Source organism: Colias croceus, chromosome 19, assembly GCF_905220415.1.
Source record: "Colias croceus chromosome 19, ilColCroc2.1".
Taxonomy (NCBI): domain Eukaryota; kingdom Metazoa; phylum Arthropoda; class Insecta; order Lepidoptera; family Pieridae; genus Colias; species Colias croceus.
The window spans coordinates 6118899-6140439 of record NC_059555.1 but is presented as its reverse complement, the minus strand read 5'-3'; the positions used below and the strand labels follow the sequence as shown (position 1 = coordinate 6140439).

Below are 21541 nucleotides of genomic sequence, written 5' to 3'. Positions count from 1 at the left end.
CGAGAACGTATGAGAGGCGGACCAATCACGAAGCGAGCGGACGCCCATTTTCAATTCGATTCTTTAATCTGCATGGCTTTTAACAGTTAATAGATACCTAGCTACTATTTGTTGCAGCATTTTATTATTACAAGCCTATTCCCAACACTATTTGTTCTCCGTCGTATTGATTGGCATACCACGTGTATAATTATTGGCAGTGCCAGTCATTGTACCTTTCACTATGTTAATCACTATACCACCGAGTGCCAATAATAGTGCCCTGGGGACTTTTTCAATATTTGTTTAATTTTATCATGTAAAGTCTTATTAATACAGCTAAATTTTGATTCGAAATGGTTCCTAATATATTTTACAATCAAATGCCATAAAGTGTAGGTCACTAGTATAAACGGTTGATTTTACACAAGCGTTAAAAGTCAGTAAATTGCTTTAGGTGCCAATCATTGTACCTCTTACCCTATATAATTTAAAATTGACAAGTATTTTATAATATTCTTCATAGATTAGAATACCAGTATAAATGTTTTTTTCTTAATTAAAACATAATTGTACATGCAAATTGCACCGGTTTGGTGAAGTAACAGCTTAAAGTGCCAATAATTGGGTGGTTTACCCCTACATCATCATCATCATCATCATCATCATCATCATCATCATCATCATCAATCAATCAATACATATAATAAAATTCTAGAAAAGTCGTGTCTGTACAATCAAAATATATAAAAAAAAATAGCAGGTGCTATTATTAAATCGATCCCAAACCCAAAACTGTAGTTAAAAATTTTTTTGTCTGTTTGTCGGTTTGTCTGTTTGTCTGTTTGTCTGTATGTTCGTGCACGCTAATCTCAGAAACGGCTTATCCGATTAAGATGCGGTTTTCACTAATATATTGTGGTAATCTTCATTTAACATTTAGTGTTTATTTCATGTCAATCGGTTCGTAATTAAAAAAGTTATGACCATTTAAGTATTCACGGCGAACGTTTGCTAAGGCATTCTATACACTGTACGATAAAACGTAAGTTATCTGTTACAATTATTATTCCTGTAAATGTCCAAGTGATCATATCGAAAGTGCCCAAGGGTGGGGGGGGGGTTTGGTCAAATTAGAATTATTCTTACTTCTAGGTAAATTTTATACATAAAATGTCCTATTATGTCGTATTATATTTTTAACCCCCGACGCAAAAAGATGGGTGATAAGTGTTTGACCGCTATGTGTGTCTGTGTGTGTGTGTCTGTTTATGCCACCGTAGCTCGCTAACAGGTAATCCGAATTAGATGCGGTTTTTTTAGTTAGGCATCATATTTTCCGACGCTGGTTCTTAGATAAAGTGTATCAAAATCGGTTCATCCATATATACCTAGGTATATTATTATAGGGGTAAATGTGGGAATGAAAAAAACGAAAGTTGTCAAATATAAGTACCTAAGTGATATATTAAATGAACCTACTACCTATCAGTAACAAATCGGTTCATCCATTTATTTGATATAGGTATAAAAGTGCTAATAAAAAAATGAATTTGTCAAATATACTCAAGTGACATATCAAATGAAAGGGCATGACGTGTAAAGTATAATTAGACATACTTTATCAAAATCGGTTCATCCATTTATTATACCTTTATATGGGTAAAAGTGGGAATGAAAAAAAAACGAATGTTGTCAAATATACCCAAGTGACATATCAAATAAAATTGCATAACGGGTGAAGTACACTTAGTTATATTTTTATCCAATTCGGTTTATCCATTTATTAGATTACAGCGGTAAAAGTGGGAATGAATAATGAGGTCAAATAATATACTCAAGCGGCATATCAAAATATGAAAGGGCAACGTGTGAATTACAATTAGTCATATTTTATCGAAATCGGTTCATCCGTTTATTACATTTAGGGCTTTTAAGGGGTGACAGTGGGGATAAATAAACCGAATGGAGCATCAAACTACAGGATATGACGTGTACATATAGGTACAATTAGATATGGTTTACATCAAAATCGGTTCTGCCATTTACTAGGGATGGAAAGGGAAGGGTTAAAAGTCTGTGAAAGAAGAGGGGATACGGGAGCGAGAGGATAGCCACACCCTGGAAATTTTGAACTCTACTGAAAGCTACATAGGCCTGGCCCTTGGCAATATTTTTTCCTAAGTATACCACTTCTTTTGCCACTGTGGTCCATTACAATTTGTGCACGGTTACGGCCCAACTTAAAAGATGTCAAGGAGCAACAAACTTATAGATATCAATATGATGTAGGAATGTAATATGGAGGTAGAGGTAGGTCTCGCTCACTTGAAAATATTACATGAAAATAAGAAACCGAAAGGAATAAATAATTATTTTACAAACTTCCCGACGATCTTTAAAATTAAGTACCATATATTTTGATAATGAGGTATATTATGATGATGTTGGCATGGCAGCCCCCACGACTTTGTTTTTTTTTATAAATATTTAAAATGGTATTTATTTTTAAAAATCTTCGGGAAGTTTGTGAAATTATTTATTCCTTTTTCTATGCACTTTTCTTCGTAGCGCTGTTTTTTTTTAAATTTAATTTTTATTGCACGGTCTAAACTGTATAGTTACTACAGGCGTGAGACAGGATTCAGGAAAGATCTGATTTGGCTTTTGTGCTGGATTTGATAAAAACTGAGTATCGATTAAGCTGATCAGTTGCTGCACGATACATAGTTAAAAACATCCATACAAGGGAGGAAGGAAAAGAAATTTGCTCCCCTCCCCCCTGGTGCCTAAAAATAATATGACATAATTTAAAAGAAATTTTACGTAGAAAATTAATAAGGCATTTTTTTTTGTATTGCTTAGCTCAGTTTAGTAATAAATTTTACTTACAGTTCTTTTAATTATTTATGGTAGTCTGTGTTTACTCAATAATTTAAGATAAGTAGTAACTACTATGCAGTCACTATTCCACGCGGACGAAGTCGCGGGCACAGCTAGTATTTAATAAAATTGACCATAATAGGTATATATCAATTTCTACTTTTCTACATGAATAGGATAATAATAAACGTAAACAGGAAAATTTAGACGTTTTATATGTTTAGTTGCCTACATACCTATGTAGTTGGTAATTCATAAAAATATATCCTTACGAAGCACTTTAGCTCCACTCAGATTAGTCAGTGAAAATCGTTACCTACACGAGTTTAGAAACCCTCATTATTCCTGGATTGCATAGGAACCATTTTATTTATCTGTTTTCAGTTTTATAACACTTCAAGCCGGGGCGAGTGCCTGGTCTGCATAAAAATTAATTTATTATAAATAAACCAACTTTTATCTTAGTCCAGATATGTACATAGTGGCCCTAACTAGGTATATTATGATGAAGAGGTACGTATTTGAATGAAATTAGGTAAATAGTACCATAAATAGTGTTACTTATAGTACTACTAGCGGTCCGCCCCGGCTTCGCCCGTGGTACATATTAACGTTTTCTCTACATAAGAACCATCCTCGTACTTCAAGGAATATAATAAAAAAAGAATTATCGAAATCGGTTCAGCCGTTCTCGAGTTATGGAATTACAACGAAAAGTGGCATTGATTTTTATATATTAGATACGTAACTAAGTAAATAGTACCTACCTACTATAAGTAATTAGGTACCTAAATAGTTATTTCTGAATCTGAACAAGGTACCTACCTAAGTATTTAAAACTCGTACTCTGTGCTCATTTCAGTCTGTAAACTATCAATCTCCAAGCAATCACCTATCAATAATAAAAGATGTCATTGCGTACTTAAAAACTACCCTATATACATCCTTTATAGACTACTAGCTTTCCGCCCGCGGCTTCGCCCGCGCAGTCAATTAAAAACCCGCATAGTTCTCGTTCCTGTGGGATTTCCGGGATTGCGTCTTTTCCGGGATAAAAAGTAGCCTATGTCCTTTCTCGGGTATCAAAATATCTCCATACCAAATGTCATGAAAATTGGTTCAGTAGTTTAGGCGTGATTGAGTAACAGACAGACAGACAGAGTTACTTTCGCATTTATAATATTAGTATGGATGTTTTCTGTCAGTATCTCCCGTCACAAAGGGGTTGTAAAAAATTCACTCTTATCAATAAAAATGTATATTTTTGCAATGGGAGTATTAAAAAAGCTAAAGATTTGAATAGGAAGTGACAGTGCAAGGTATTTTGTTGCTGCTTTCACAACCCTCGGGTATGTTCTATTTAGCTTATCTGTCAATTAATAGATAAAAAATAATAAAAATAACAAAAAATCAATAAAACACATTCCTTCCTTCATGAGTCTTTATTTCCGTAAAGAAAAAAACACGCATGTATAGAAAACTATTTATTTAAATACACACTTGAAACTTATACAACACAATGTCTGCATACGACTTCCAACTTGAATTATAATAAATATAACACAATCGTGTGCTGATACAAAGCATAATAAAAAAGAAATTAAAGACGAATAGGTTCTTAAACATGTAGTTGTGCTAAATAATAAAGGCATATAAACGATAGGACAATTTTAGGGCTCAGCCCCGCAGTCTTGTAGCTTATTGTACTTTGTAGACTCTGGTGCAGGTCACGTCTTTGGCTGTCATCACCTGAAAATGAAAGGATAGGTTACATTGTTAAATTTCATTCAGGTTATATTATTATCTCTCAAGTATTGTGGTGAGATTTACATAAATGTATATAATACCTGATATATGATACATAAAGCAATATAAAATATATTTACAAGTAACAATTATATAACAATTTATAAATAATAAATCAAATAACACATGAAGCTTCTACAAACTAAAATTACTTTCAATAATAAACTACTAGATTTCTTCAATGAATTACTATAACCGGCTATTATTAAAACCCTGAATATGTAAAAAGCTATTACAAATGTTAAAAATATACCAACTACACGTGTCTACTTCTAATTCTGAATTCTATCTTCTAATTCTACTTTCCGAACATGTGGTATCTAATGGCCATGTAATTACGTTATTCAAAAGAGTAGTTTAATAAATAAGATTAGTAACTATTCATGGCTGATTTGTCTTTTTTAAGAAAATATTCATCACCCTTGTTCTAATACTTCCAGCCTTAGATCTTCCAGCATTCATTTTATGGCTATGTATTTAGGATATTATATTATAAGGAGTTTTTATAATGCCTAATTTGTCTTCTTTTTTTTAAATATTCAACACTAATTCCAGTACTTTAGTCTTATTTTTTCTGTCTATTTAATAACGATATTCTAAAGGGGGTCAAGTTGATAAAATATTAAATAAATACATATCAGCGTATTTAATATATATTGCCTAATTGTCATCTCCTTTATGGAGAATGTTCTGGAACAATAATTGAAATACTTACAGCTTTCATTTCTTCGGGGCCGAATTCTCTGGTGTAGACCACCTCCGTACCATCAGCAGCTTTCTGAACTTGCTTCAGGGTGTTGCCTTCGAAGGTGCACACTGATTTTACCTGGAGATACAAAAAAATTGTCTATAATAGCCTCTCTGCCAGACGTTGTTCTGCCCTTTTACCCCTTTCCCGTGTTTTCTCTCCAAAAGAACCTTCCATGTGCCTGTATAAAAAAAATATTGCCCAATTGGCAATTAGTCGAGCCGTTCTCGAGTTTTATGCTTATCAACACATTTGGCGATTCATTTTTATTATATAGATAATCGTCATATGCACTAAGCCTAACATTAACTTTATCAGAACTTTGGCAAAGTACCAACAGGCTACAATAGATAGCGGGTAAAATCGAATCAAAATGAAATCGATCCATGCCTCCTACACATACTTATTCCTTTTTAACATGAGATACTGTTTTTAATTATTTCATTGAGTGCATTTATTGGGGTAGTATTCAATTTATTTGATATCTGGACATATTTGGTATGTGTGGCAATTGGCAAAGTTCAAGTACCGTAAAAGCTAACTTTATGACTAGTAAAAACTATACATAAAGCGCAAATACAATACTATGGAATAGTCATTATAAATTGCAGTTACCGGTATAAAATGGAAAAAATGAGCGCTATCTCGTAATCTAGGTCGCCCACACGTCATGCAATATGGTAACTCAATTAGCTAGTACATGTTAATTTATATGATATAAAAAGAGATAAAAACTAATATTTATAAATAAGAAATCATCAAAAACGTATACATATAACTAGCTCGATTTAGGTTCAATAGCCCACTAATTTATAAAATAAAACTAAATTCAACAACAAAATAGTATCAGGAATATTAAAAATAAAGTTTAGCTAGTTTATATCAGCGATTATGAGTATATCCGAGCTTAAAAATTTGAATATCAATTCAGAATCAACATTCACCGTTACGAATTTACTGGCCCCTTCTTTAAATTTTGTTTAAAAATAGATTGAACTTTTTACACTATTGTTTCATGGTAAATTATTTAATTAGTTATTCAATAGTTAGACACGCAGTCTCGCAATTACTAATTATATGTAGTCATAGTAATACAAGGAGGAATGATTTGAATTCTGTATAATACAAACTCAAGAAACTTACATTAATTTTATAATTAAACTAACAGAACAAAACTTGGTACATTATTTTTGAATGATAAGGTTATATTTTAGTATTTATTCCGGTTCATCAAAAGACGAAGAGTCGGTAAGAACAGCTATCAATTTAATATTAGGTATACTTACCTATTAATTACTCGTATGCAGCAAGTTTTCGTATAACGTATAGGTACCTATACTAATTGAATGTCCTCTACACAAATCATTGTATTCTTATAAAGAAATCAGATTTTTCGAATGTTTGTTTCATCCCGATGCATGCGGACAAGTTCTGTCCTTACAAGTTCAAATTCCGGTCACCTTGATTTTTTTTTTTCTACATGTTTATTTCTTTTTGCATACCTTAGCACCATCAGCGCGTTCCTCATCAAACTCTTCTCCGGGTTTGAACTTCATCTCTGTCGTCTTGAAGGTCGAGGACGTGACCAGCACGTAGTTGTCTCCATCCTTCTTCAGCTCGACGGTAGGGGTCACGGCGTTCGCAGCTTTGCGGGTGATCAGACCAACGCCTAGAAAGACAAACATTTAAAATTAGTCAGTTCAGTTCAGTTAAAAGTAGTAATCTTAATTGTATTTATTTTGTATTATCGATATAGCCTGAGTCTCGAGAGTCAAGACTTTCCCTTGAAATGGAGCAAAATAACTCCCCGGTTGCGTTTTAACATACTTTAATTTCCGTGTAAAATCACTTTATAGACTGATTTGAATTCTCATTTGCATAGCTCTTTACATCTCGTTGAACATTTTATAACATCCACCGTATATAATAATTAATTCTGAAGGATTGAGAATCAATTTTGTAAGACACAGTTGACAGTGAAGATATTATAAATTCAAATAAATTTTTGTCGTCGTTTAAAATAAGCAATGTGTTACAGATTACTTGCAAGCAAATAAGAATATCTATAATATCTCAACGTTCTAATAATGATTGCTTTTAGCATACCAATTCTTTTCATAAATTCATCAAAGTTTTCGGACGAAATAAGTTTATATGTTTTTCCCAATGTCAGGTTCATTTCCGTATCTAAAGATAACATTTTTTTATTATTATACTAAGTTATTATATTTCCTTATATATTTTATTTTCCTTCAATGATCCAATATTTTTTTCAGTAAGTAAAAGTCAGCTTACGCATAACAATGCAATGTTCAATAATGTCAATTACATGTGTGACGTAGGTATGTTTTTTTAATAAATATCTAAACCAAGAAGATTTCAGTGATCAACGCAAAATATAATAAAACGTGAATAAAACGAAGATAAAACGCGTTATAATATCCCATGTAGGTACTAAGAGCATTAAACCAACTTAATGCTCCAAGCCCATGTATGATGTAGCATATCATAAGTATAGCTGAAATGTGTGTGGGTATTATATCTATAAACGCTAGATAGTTCAACAAGTAGGTGGAACTGCGTTGGACTTTACCCATTAATTCAACGAGCGCATCAAATACAATATCCGTTGCATACCGCATTCTTAAAGACCCTTGGGAGTTGGGACGTAACTGTCCATATTTCCATAATAATATAAAGATTAGTGGGCGACTCAGTACGAATATAATATGCGGAAAACGTAATGCGAGCGGTCAGCACCAAACCGGTAGCTATATAATAGTGCAGTGCCCTAGGGACGGATGCGAAATGAATCAATCATGTGGTTTAGCGTCTTGTCATCGTATCGACTTTCTTCCTAGTATAATAAAATGTATTATACTATTATTAAGTTTATAATAGTGATATTTTAAAACGCTGTTAAATGAAATGTTTTTCTGACTTGCGAGTATACTTACTTTGGAGTTTGGACCGTAAATTTATTGATCGTTACCTACGTAATAAAGCAATGCTGAATGCAAAAATGCGGCGTAGTTTATCTAGCCGGTATCATGTGGGTCCATTAAATCCTCCGAGTTACTCTTATCACGCGCAGATGAATCAATACAATGCTCGGCGTTTGATTGGTCGGTTTGTGGGCGCGGCACGCTCCCATTGGTCGCTTTAACGTGGTTCGACGTCAAGGTTAACGACCTATAAATTGGCGTAATTTTTCAATTGAAAGTCCATTCTTATTGAAGTTTTGTAAGGTAATAAATCTGTCTTTGAATATCTTGATATGACAGTTTTGTAAAACATCCTTCGTATAAATTGAATGATGGACTTTAATAGAACCTAGTTTGCTGTAATCAATACATTATTCATAATTGATATACTATTAATTATCCTTTGAGTAGAAACCGGAATCTGTCGATCGCAAATACGACGCCGAATAAACTTTCATTGAAAAAGATAAGATTGTATCTCACGTCAATATTAAAAGCAAAGTTAAATCATGCCAAATTAAAAATTATTACAACCGAACATTAAAATGTGTAGTGCCAAGCGGCCGAACACATAGAAAGTAAAAACAGCAAAGATATGAGTATCATAAATCAGTATTATGATTAATTACGAAATACAAACAAGTTCAAAGTAACTTGCAATAAATAGTTATATCTATAAATATCTCTTGGCTACGGTCACCTCCCGTGACACTGGTGTGTGGACATTGATCTTACATACGATTAGCATTACTAAATCCATGACTGTATTTTATATTTGAGTCATGGTCTTATCATTTTTAATACAAGGAATTACCTGTGTAAAGATATTCTTTTAATAGATAGTCGATGGAGATAATAGGATGCACGCCTCAATAGTTTATGACCCTAGATTATACGGTATACCTACCTAGAAGTTGGCGTTATTTTTTCTCACTTGCAACTTTAGTTAGATAGGTTATTAAAAATTACGGAGATAAAAGAAAAAGAATACCTACCTGCAGATGAATTAGCAATTTTAAGAAATTTAAAAAGAAAATGAAGACTTGATTACATCACTTACTTATAAGAAAGCAGTATGTCATATAAAATTAGTTCTTCTGTGTACAATGCTTATCTAAGTTTCGCGTTTAGTGTTAATTCTTATCAATCTCAGAAATAGACTATATCATCAAGCGATTTCAGTAAAAGATAACGAAATTGAGTGTTCTGCACTTGACTCTAGCTAAGACTTTAAATTCTCCTTAACCTGTAACGACTTTGCGAATATAAATAATGTAAACACTGCACATTTTGAAACGAGGAAATAGCTCCAAGTAGGAAAGGTGAACCTTTGTACTTTTGGCATCTATCATAGTTATGGGTGCATGTGAGTCACGTACGTAGGCAGACCGGACACACATACATCCTACAGTCAACAAACCGTCTCATCTTATTGACTGAATTGATGCTGATTGGCGTCGATTTGCGGACAATTGTGAGCGGTCGCGACCAAGAGTAGCTGGTACCTCGGGACGTTCTCATGCGACCGTAATTAAGCTTTAGTCTGACCCGCTTGTTGACTATTATTGGGCTTTTACTACCCGCATTTGTCACTCATTGATATATCAACGTCCCCCTATTTGCCTTGATTGTGGAATAACTTTTGTAGACTGAATTATTCTTGTGTATCAATAATGCTGCGAGGTTTGGGATGACGCCTGCGCAGTCTAAGAACCTTCATACACCAGAGAAAAAATTCAACTGTTGTCATTAAAACCTAAATCTTGGAAAGATTTGCAGTAAATCAATACTTTAGAAGTCTTATGAGATGTTATGGTTTACCAATTTTACAAAGATAACTAGTTTATGAAAAAAAAAAAACAGTACAGTCTAGACAGCAGTCGAATGATAACTTTCTTCTCAGTTTCTAATTGCAATTTTAATTCTGCCACACTGTTTATGGAAAGCTACCTCAACCTAACCGCAGAGAATATTGTACCCTAGAATTTCTTTTCTGCTCTATTTAGTTTACGTGCAATATAATTTTATATTTATACAAATAGTCACTAAAATATCTACTTGTAACAAAAGGCTGAAAACGGTTATCTAATTTATATTCTTCAAAGTATTGATTAGTGAATTTTCCGAAAGCTAATTAAACTATTAATTAATCAAGAAATTAACATTAATTGATTGTGCCAACTTGAAGACAACAATCACAACAATATTATGCACTCGGTGAGATGTATTGGTGACATCATGCTGAAAGTGACGACTGATTATGTAATGTAAAGTACATAATATATTTATCACAGTGCAATGACGAATCTTAGGACATTTTCCTTATCAAAGAAACAATTACTCATACTAATACACTTAAATATAACTTATAAGCTTCTCCTTCAAATCAAAAACGAAATATGCAAGTCCTTTTAGAATTTCAAAATTGTTTTATTTCAAACGGGTTTTGCTTCTTATAAAATTTAACGAGTTTTACTTCTCAGGAACTCCACTGTGTTCGGCTGTTGCTATGGCAAGTTGCGCCAAATTTATTTTCATTAATAATTATTACCAAGCAAATAATTTTAAATATAAATTAAAAATTATTTACAACTATTTGTAAACGCCCAGTTTTTTATTACGGTCTACGATAACTTTAACCGATTGTGAAAAATATGTGTGACAAAAAGATAAGATAAATCTGATATGAGATAGTTTATCCTAAATACAATGTATCTCAGATGCCAGAATTATTATCATGACGTTTGCAGTATACACTATGCAGTATGCATGTTTCTATTTTCATATTCTTGCTGCAGACAAAGTCCAATGTTAATAATTTTAAACACAATTGCAAGTTGCAAAGTGTAACCTTTTTTGCTAAGAAATTGAATATTTCTTACGTCTGGAATTTTGGAGGTATCAACTGTAGTTACAATCGAATGTAATCGAATGTCATCGAATAGTTTAGATCTAAGCAGTTTCAGATTGCAGTTTTTTTCTCCGTAACCGGTACCTATTGTTATGTATGATTCATTCTCCGTATATAATTGATACTTAAACAAGTGATAACTGCGTTAAAACAACCGACTTCAAACTTGCACTTGCAAAATTTACAAATACCTACAGACAAAAATGCTCATAAAATAAAAACTACTGGGCCTATCCGAATAAAAATTTTATGGGACCAATTCGACACCATCCCGCATCGAACAAAAAAAGAATCACGTAAATCGGTTCAGAAACCTCGGAGTAATCGGTGTACATACATAAAAAAAAAAAAAAAATATATACCGGCCGAATTGATAACCTCCTCCTTTTTTTTGAAGTCGGTTAATAAAAATCATTGAAGCAGATTTCCACCTAGCTTATAAAAATACTTACTTTAAACCGACCTCAAAATGAGAGATTATCAATATTTATGTTTACAATGTGATATTGTAACAGCAATAAACGAATATAATTAATGAATTTATTGCAGTTCAATAATTTCATTATCAATTTACGATAATTGATAAAATATGAACTATGTACGTCCTTGTTCACAAAACAGGGGTTATTTGTAGGAAAACCTAAGCCAGGTTATTATTATCCTTATATTGTATATTGCTGTACACACCCATCGTCATAATATAAGGTGTGTTGGAAAAATGATACAAATTCGTAAACCATGAAATGGCAAAACGAACAACGCGATCAAACATCCTTTACAAACTTCCTCGAGCATTAACGATAGGTAATTTATTTCTTAGAAAGAAACATTTAATCGTTAACTGCTAATAAAGATAATAGATACTGAATGGGGCTCATTGATCCGAGCATATCGCAATGTTTCTAACAAGGCAGCTTTACAAGTTTTTACCAAGTACTTATGAATGCACATTTATTTCCATCCAGAGAGGATAACGGGAAGAGATAAAATTTCTTGCAATTTTTATTGGGAGTTTTTATCTAATAAAGAGGTAAGAGTCACAGAGTCAGATGCATTTATACTTAGTAGCTAATTCATTTCATTTTATTGTTTTTTCAAATGCTATAACATCTTGTAAGCGTCCTGTATTATAGCCGTGATATAAAGAGAGATTATGAAAATGTTTATAGTACCAATAAAATAACCATTGAAATCCAAACTAGTTACATAAATAATTTACGATCTATATCTGTGACTGTTTTCGAGTATATTCTTGTGTTTGACTCCACAGGTGTGTCATTCATTTCTAAAAAATACGAGATATAAGTATTTTGAAGTATGAATACGGGATAATTGGTAGGTATTCATAGGCGTGGTCACGATTATCGCGTTTGTTGTAAAATAATGAATCAATTGCGTCTTAAATGGTTTCGTGTATTTCCCATTAAAAATTAATTGTAAAATAAATGAAAAGCTAGGAAAAAAGTAGGAAATTAGTATATAGTATTGCCTGTCTGCGGTATGTACAAGATTTATTGCGAAGCATTTGAAAGTCGTAAATAACACCGGTTTATTTATTTCCATGCCTGGTAGGAAGTAAACTGATAAGCTAGAGTATAACTTGCAACTGATAAGATTTAGAAGTATAGAACGTTACGTATGTTTTGTTCTTTGCTTGAAGGTTGCCTAGCAGAGATGGCTTAGAGCCTTAATAAGGGTACCGCTTATGCATTTAAATTAAATTATATAATAAATAGGATAAAATACGATAAGACCATTCGTACAATAAAAAAATATAATAAAATAAACTTAGATTAAGCCTTACTCTAAGAAAATAATTTTAACTGTGCAGTTCATCTTTTTACAAATCTTTTTATTTTAAAAACTGAATTAAGTAAGAAATTTTATTCGCTCGTATATAAACACAAAAAATGTAATGTTTAAGAAAGTATTAAATAGTTTAATATTTATTCATCATCATCATCAGCCCATATACGTTCCCACTGCTGGGACACGGGCCTCCTATGAGGGTACAGGCCATAATCCACCACGCTGGCCAAGTGCGTGTTGGCGGATGACACATGTCGTCGAACTTTTTAATTCTTCGACATGTCGGTTTCCTCACGATGTTTTCCTTCACCGTTCGAGCAGTGGTGATGTTACAACATGCGCAGATAAATTGAATAATCAATTTATTTCCTGCGCGCTCGCCTGGTCTCGAACCCCGGACTTATCGATTCGAAGTCCGAGGTCTCACCACTGAGCCACCACTGCTCTAATAATATTTATTATGGACTGGAAAAATGTTAGTCCCACAAATGAAAGACTAACTTGGATTCCAATAAGAATTGGACCTTTGATTACAATGCAAACAGAAATTTTATGCCTAATGAAATTAATTATCTGCATCTCACATTAATTGACTTTGTAATTATAATTATTATGACTTACGTTAAGTCAATGTACTTGTTATTGGTTATGAACTGTATGCGACATTCACATGCAGTCTTCGTCAATATTGATAACATGGTATTGGCTATAAACCAACTATATAAACTAATGAACCATAAAATATAATACATATTGAGGAGACTTATGGCACAGTATGTGCATCTAGGACATGCAACCACGGTAACTATTTTCTAATCTGTGATAAAAAATTAAAAATAACGATTTGTTTGCATTTGTATGATTCAAAATGTTCAAAATTAATTTTGTCAAATTATATTTAAGAAATCTATTATTTGATCTCATAGAAATTTAATAATGCTTCTGATTGTTGAGGTATTTATTTAAAGGTAAGATAAGGGTGTTTCAAAACTTAATTATTTTATGAGGTGGATCTATATGTCGTGGTCATATCGTAGATTTGATCATTTCATGATATGAGTGGCCATTTCACGAAATGGTCGCATATCGTGAAATGGCCAATTTAGTTTGGCCACATCATGATGTGGTTTGGGCAGATCAATGATAAGAAATCGTTTCACGATATGGCCAATTAACGCACGGTTTTTTCATGAAATGATCAAAATTATTTGATCATATCGTAAAATAGTTACATTAATCGTTGGTAGAGGCGCTGCAAGCTCTGTGTTTATGTGATAAGATGGCGGCCGCTGGCGAAAATTAAATTATTCGCAGTTAAAAACTTCATAATTCGTTTAATAACAATATTATGAAGAAATTCATAGCAAAGAATTTACGACGAAGAGGTACGAGTACTATGGAAAATGTGCATATATTATAATATGTATTTAAGACATGCCGGACAAATCTTCATGGTTTTTGGCATGTTCAACTAAAATGTATTTTTTCTTTTATTGATAAATAAATTAAAAAAAAAAAAAAATGCGACTTAAATAAAATAATTTAAGAAACTACTACTATATTTTTATAATTGTTTGTTTTTTAAAAAGCGATCCGCTTCTGGCACTCGCCGGCCGCTGCCGCGGCACGCTCGCTTTGCTCGCTCGGCTCGTGCGTTGTTTATCAAAGTCTAACCTAACCTAACCTAACCTAACTGTTTTCTATTGCAAAAACGATTCGCTTCTGGCATTCGCCGGCCGCTGCCGCGGCACTAACTTAAATGACATTAAACAAGTTTTTAGAATATAGTTATTCTGATTTTTTTTAATATTTTATGGACTCTTTATATTTTATACGATCTGGCCAAATGTGGATGACCAAATCGTGAAACGTTGACGATTTAACGATTTGATCAAACTATGTTGGCCATTTCACGATAGGCGACCATTTCGTGAAATGGCCACTCATGAAATGAAATGATCAAATCTACGATATGACCACGACATATACATATAATAAATCTGTAGAAGGGTCAATTCTGTACATTGAAAATATTGAAAAAATAAATACCAGGGGGTGTTACTGGATCGATACCAAACCCAAATATGTGATTAAAAAAATTTTTGTCTGTCTGTCTGTCTGTATGTGAAGGCATCACGTGAAAACTAACGGTTCGATTTCGATGAAACTTGGTATAATTATACCTTATTATCCTGGGCGTAAAATAGGATACTTTTTATCCTGGAAAAATACGTAGAAAAAAATTTATCTTAATTTTTCAGTTTTATCCATAGACGTTGTTCTGTAGAACCGCGAACACACGTTGCGTAGGGGAAGTGGGCCCAAAGGGGGCACCTTACCGGAAAATTAAAAAAAATGAAGTTTGAAAAGAAGTTAAACCATTTATTTTTTTGCAAAAAGTTCCATTAATAAATACTTTTGAATGCTAAGTGGTTAAACTTGTCAAAAGTTAAAGTATATAATAATTATTAACAGTTTATTAAAAGCCTACAATTGCCTGCTTTGCCCGAAGGGGAGGCCTAAAGCGGGCTTTCGTTTAGGGCAAAACGGGCAGTAGTTAGGTAAAGCGGGCAGGCCTGGATTTAAACAGCAGATTTCAAAATATACAGCCACAAATAATAATATATATATAATAAATAGAGTAAAAGACAAAAATATTTTATAAGTTATGTATTTCAAACAGTCACACAATTATTTTTAAATTTAAATATGAAACAAAGGAACTTAAAAAAAAAGTCTCATAAAGTCTCATAACAAAATTAAAAATAAATTTATAATTGTCATTAATGATGAAACATATTATAAAGGTCAGCATTACATGTGAACGACAAGTATTTAAACAAAATAAATCCTAAAACAATGTAATAGGTAGGTATACAAGTTCCATAAATTCTTGTTTAGACAGCCCGTAAAATAAAGAGTCCACGTATTCCAAAAGCTCCATACCTTGTTCCGTAGAAAAGACAGTAGTAAACCTAACAATTAGCTCATTACACGAACCCGATTTAAGATGTCTTTGCAATGTCGTTCTTGGAATCCCATATTTAGTTGCTACTTTTTTGTCAGGTTTTCCTAACTCTTGCACTTCACGCATTGCTTGCTGCATAGTTGAGCATTGCCATGAGGCTTGTGAAGTTTTACGCTTATATTTACTAACCATCTGAAAGGAAAAAGCAAATTCTAAAGCAAAAAATTTACAAAAGAATGTAACATTTTAGCGGACGGGGCAAAGCGGGCGCGTGCCCGCTTTACCCTGCCCGCTTTGTCTTTTTCGACATTTGAAAGGTTCAGACGAAATTCTAGCCTCAAGATTTTTAGACATGTGGATTTTTAAGGAACCAAAATACGGCCAGATAGCCACTTAATAACTAACAAATTTTGGTTAAAGGATTGTAAAGACCAAAATAAAAAGAACACATATTACATACCTTGCAATATTTTTCAAAAATCATCGAAAAACATTTATTTGTTGCAGCTTGTAAATGCGTGCTCGCAAGCGAATCGAACGACTGCCGCGAGGTGGGAGGGTTGTGGGGATCGTGCTCACGCGTCGCGCGCGCGCCATTATTTAAAATTTCGATACTATACTGAGTGCCCGCTTTAGGCTCTATGCCCACTTTAGGCCTCCTTCCCCTACTATTATAGGCCTAGCCCATGCTCGCTGGCCTAGCCGTATTTGGGTCCAATCTAGATATTTATAAGATGTCATTGTCAGAGTTACTCAAAATGGAGAATAGTCCATTGAAATGTTACATTTTTTTGGCCTAACCTTGAATTTTTTAGAGGACGCAATTTTATTTTTTGGATGTGTAGGGGGGTTCAATGTGAAGCTAAAACCAAGTTTGTGGGGTCGCCACCCTTGTCCCACGGCCGCCATCTTGAAAATAGTGGTTGAAATGGTTTTTACGATATATCTCTTAAACTATTTATCTGATAAAAAAAAAATTGTAAACATTATTTGTTGCAAATTAAATTCTCTACAACTTTGGTCCAGTAACTTTTTGTCGTAGAACTATAAATAAAAAATTTATAAGCGAAAATGATCAGAAATTAGAGCTATTTAAATGTTTCGATAAAATTGATTTTTATCATTTTACGAAGAAATGATATCAGACCATTTTTGTAGATTGTTTTTCGAGGAACAACTTTTACATACAACATTTTTTCATTACGTCAATAGCTAAGGTTTTACAGCGCTCTGAAGTGAGTACTATTTTTCAGTACTCTTAACTATACATAATATTATATTGGCTATTGGCTCTTTTCCCATGCAGCACTGCAAGAACAGAACATTTCAGCCCTGCTTTTCAACGTAAAAAAAAAACGTGCTTCCAGACTCTACCTCCTGGGTGGTGGGAAAAAGAGTCAATAATTAATTATTAATAATATTTCAAAATTAATTATTAAAAATATTATAAAAACAAAAAAAAAACAATTACTGATGACAAATAATTATTAGTACACACATAATATATATGTATAACGTATAGCTAAGAGTACTGAAAAATAGTACTAATTTCGGAGGGCTTTAAAACCTTAGCTATTGACTTTATGAAAAAATGTTGTATGTAAAAGTTGTTCCTCGAAAAAAATCTACAAAAATGGTCTGATATCATTTCTTCGTAAAATGATAAAAAAAAGTTTTATTGAAAAATATAAATATCTCTATTATCTGAATATTTTTTGCTTATAACTTTTTTATTTATAGTTCTACGACAAAAAGTTACTGGATCAAAATTGTAGAGAATTTAATTTACAACAAATAATGTTAACAAATTTTTTTTATCAGATAAACAGTTTAAGAGATATTATAAAGTATAAACCATATCTTCCGCTATTTTCAAGATGGCGGCCGTGGGACAAGGGTGGCGACTCCACAAACTTGGTGATAGCTTCACACTAAACCCCTCTACACATCATAAAAATAAAATTGCGTCCTCTAAGAAATGCAACCCCAAATGTAACTTTTCAATGGACTAGAAATAAACCATTCACGCGAAGACCGACATCGGCGCGGACGGAGTCGCGGGCGGAAGCTAGTTTTACAATAAAATATTAAATAAAATATTGTTATCACACTTTATTGTTTGTTTAAGATTTGATGAATTTATAATACTACTATAAGCATAAGATTTGCTAATGATAAGAAATGTTTGAACAAGTTCAAATAACTAGTGCAGATGCAAATTAAAATTAGTAACTACCTATTGATCGAAAATATTTACAAGTGCATGAATATTGAATATTAATGATATTTAATAGTGTAGGTTCAAGTCGGTATGAATAATTATTTTAATGTTCGCCATTATTCGTGAAAATACTTATTTCACACTAGGTAGGTATAACCAATGTGGCGAAACTCGCGCCCGCGCCGCCTCATTAATTTTCTTCATATTTTTTTCAAATTTACAATCTAATAATTTTAAATTTATTACCTAGGTACTTGTTCGGTAAGTCGTATATATTTATATAATAAAAACTTTAAACAGCCTGGCCATTGAGAAATTTTATTGAAATATTATATGTAGGTAACTAGCTTCCGCCCACGACTTTGTACGTGCATCCCCGTTTTTCCCCGTTCCCGCAAGAATTTCGGGAAATCCTTTCTTAGGGGACGCCTACGTTATGACATCTACCTGCATGCCAAATTTCAGCCCGCTACGTCCAGTGGTTTGGGCTGTGCGATCACTATATCAGTCACCTTTGAGTTTTATATATATAGATTGAAAAAATATTAATAGATAGGTACTTATCTACCTACCTAAATAGGAAAAGCTACATAAAATTTAATTGGGATTGATGATTAGGTATTTTAAATTTTTCAATTAAGTGTTAAGTAAAAATAAAATTCGTCATTTTCAATATAATGTAGGTAGGTAGGTATGTACCTACTGATATTGAAAATGAAAGCTATTAATTTTTTGCTAAACGGATGCTACAACAGAACTACATTTTGATGAATGATATGATGATTTAAATAGTTAGGTTATGTGTATTGTGGTGTTATACTGTTATTATTATTTAAATCACTATATACCTAGGTAGGTACTAGGTACCTAGTATAAAACAAAGTCGCTTTCTCTGTCCCTATGTCCCTTTGTATGCTTAAATCTTTAAAACTACGCAACGGATTTTGATGCGGTTTTTTTTTGATAGATAAGAGTGATTCAAGAGGAAGGTTTTAGTAAATTAGTAGATATATAATTTATTAGGTTTTAGACAAAGGGGGCGAAGCCGCGGGCGGTAAGCTATAGTACCTAAATAGATAAACCCAACTGTGTAGGTACGGTCTACATATTATGATAATATCTCAAACTCATATACCTATCATAAATCATATTCAATATCAATCATAAATGAAAAAGATAAACAGATGAAATCACGAATCTTCCAAGATGCAAAATTTTGAGATGCGTCATATTGTTTTAGTTAGCATTAGTTATTGCAATTTTAGTAAAGAAGACGCAATAATTAAAGATTTTTATTGGACCTACACAAACATTTATTTACGTTACATGTCGGTAAAATACCTACATGTAAATGATTTGTAGTTTTTACAAGTTTTCTCAATTTTATTCTGCAGCCACCGCAGTTAGGTATAAAAATTTACTTAGGAACGAGTACCGGCGCCATAGGTATGTCTTGGCGGCAAGTGGCAATTTCTATGTAAAGAAAAGCTAAGACACCGTATTATACTGTGCAATTTTATTACATACTCATTTAACAAATCAATAAATAAAAAAAAACCTTTAAGTTTTGTTCATGTACCTAAGTAGGTATGCAATATGATAACAATTCCGTAAAATATATTCCAACCTTAATCTGGTAACCATTCATATAAAATACAAAGAATCGATAATTACATAGGACCTAGGTCATGAACAATTAAAATAAAATAAGTACGAATTATATTCTTCATTCCAAAAGCATAATTTAACATTAAATACCTATGGAGGTAGGCGGGCAAAGTACATCGGTAGTGTCCGAGCAAACACGCGCTTTAAGATTGTGATTACTACGTAAAATAAATATAATCTTTATATGATTCGCATATAAGATTCAGGCTTTTACAAAATATACTCACCATATAGCCAGTTGTTCCTTAAAAAATTAAAAAATAAATACCTAATAAAACATCGCGTGCCTCAACGGACGAAAGCCGGCCGGCATCAATTCCTTCGAAATATAGGTAATAATGGTTGAAATAAAGATAGTAGAAATATATCTTACTTACCAATAGTCTTCATAAACTCGTCGAAGTTCTCTGATGAGACCATTTTGTATTTCTTGTCTACAAACTCCATTTTTACTTAGAATAAATTTACGTTATAAATTACAAGATAAGACAACCTCCAGTTACACTGGCTGAAACTAGAATGATTGAAAATCGAAAATGAAACACGAACTGAGATTTGAGAATGAACTCACTCCAAAGCCGCGAATGAATGAGCATAACCTGTCAAGACCGCGCGTTGAAAACAGATTACCCTCTTCGTTCACCATTCACTGCTCCCTTTCGCTCGTACAAAATATGAATAGCTTTTTTCGACGTCGTGTCTGAGAATCCATTTAAAATTATGTTTGAATCTTTTTATGAATCCTCATTGTCCTCATATTTTTATAGCCAATAATTAATATATAATGGTAACATATAAATAGTTGAGACTTGGGGTTGAGTTTTTTTATTTAGTGATTTGTGTCTTATTACGCAGAGGCTAGAACTTCGTTTTAATTTAAAAAGACTTTGACGTTTAGCTACTATCATGTATTCTGTGACCTAGGTTTGTAATATGCTTAGGTAATACGTATAAAAATGTTGCATGTCAATTCACTAATTTATTAGATACTCCAAGTCTGACTTTAGACATCATATTATTATAAAAACATGCATTACCTTCCAGAAAAAGTACACGGAAAAGTAAATCACGGAAACCCATATAAATCCCTCAGAATAGGTACAGAACAAACCAGAAACCGCGTACGCACCCAATACCGAAGCTATACAAACTCCTCTCAAAGAGTGTAGTTTAACGTTTGGTTTACTAGTCTATCTGTGGCCGCCGTGTGACGTACGCGTAAACAAATCCGTTTAATTTTATTTAATAATGCCGTCTTGTGCAGTTCCTACTTGCAGGAATGCAGTTGGAAGAATAAAAAAACAAGATGGGATTACGTTTCATGTGTAAGTAGCTCAATTACATCTAATTTTAATTAAATAATGAATTTCTTTTTCTTGTTCCTAACGTAAACAATTTGAGCGAGTCCATTTTGATAATGTTGCCAGTTTTGGTGGTTTCTTTTCCCCCTTTGCTGGTTTATTTTTTAGAAAGTTGACATTGATAAACTAATTAACAAGTACAATTAAAATAATTTTAAGTAATTTTAATATATAATAAGTATATAAATACATACTGCATTAAT

At 32.7% G+C, this 21541-nt stretch overlaps 1 protein-coding gene across 1 annotated transcript; it reads right to left on the bottom strand.

The window, feature by feature from the left end:
* Positions 1–4289: 4289 nt before the first annotated feature.
* LOC123700256 (sodium/calcium exchanger regulatory protein 1-like) lies at positions 4290–20511 on the bottom strand. Its single transcript, XM_045647428.1, has 4 exons — positions 20355–20511; positions 6919–7085; positions 5384–5494; positions 4290–4611 (listed from the first exon to the last, which is right to left on the bottom strand). The coding sequence occupies exons 1-4, from the start codon at positions 20422–20424 to the stop codon at positions 4561–4563; spliced, it is 399 nt and encodes a 132-aa protein (XP_045503384.1). The 5' UTR covers positions 20425–20511; the 3' UTR covers positions 4290–4560.
* Between the last annotated feature and the right edge of the window lie 1030 nt (positions 20512–21541).

Coding starts and splice junctions, on each gene's coding strand:
- LOC123700256 (XM_045647428.1), bottom strand. CDS start 20,424: ATGGAGTTTGTAGACAAGAAATACAAAATGGTCTCATCAGAGAACTTC. Junction 7,086..20,354: donor CGAGTTTATGAAGACTATTG/GTAAGTAAGATA, acceptor TTGTCTTTCTAG/GCGTTGGTCTGATCACCCGC. Junction 4,612..5,383: donor GCCCCGAAGAAATGAAAGCT/GTAAGTATTTCA, acceptor TTTCATTTTCAG/GTGATGACAGCCAAAGACGT.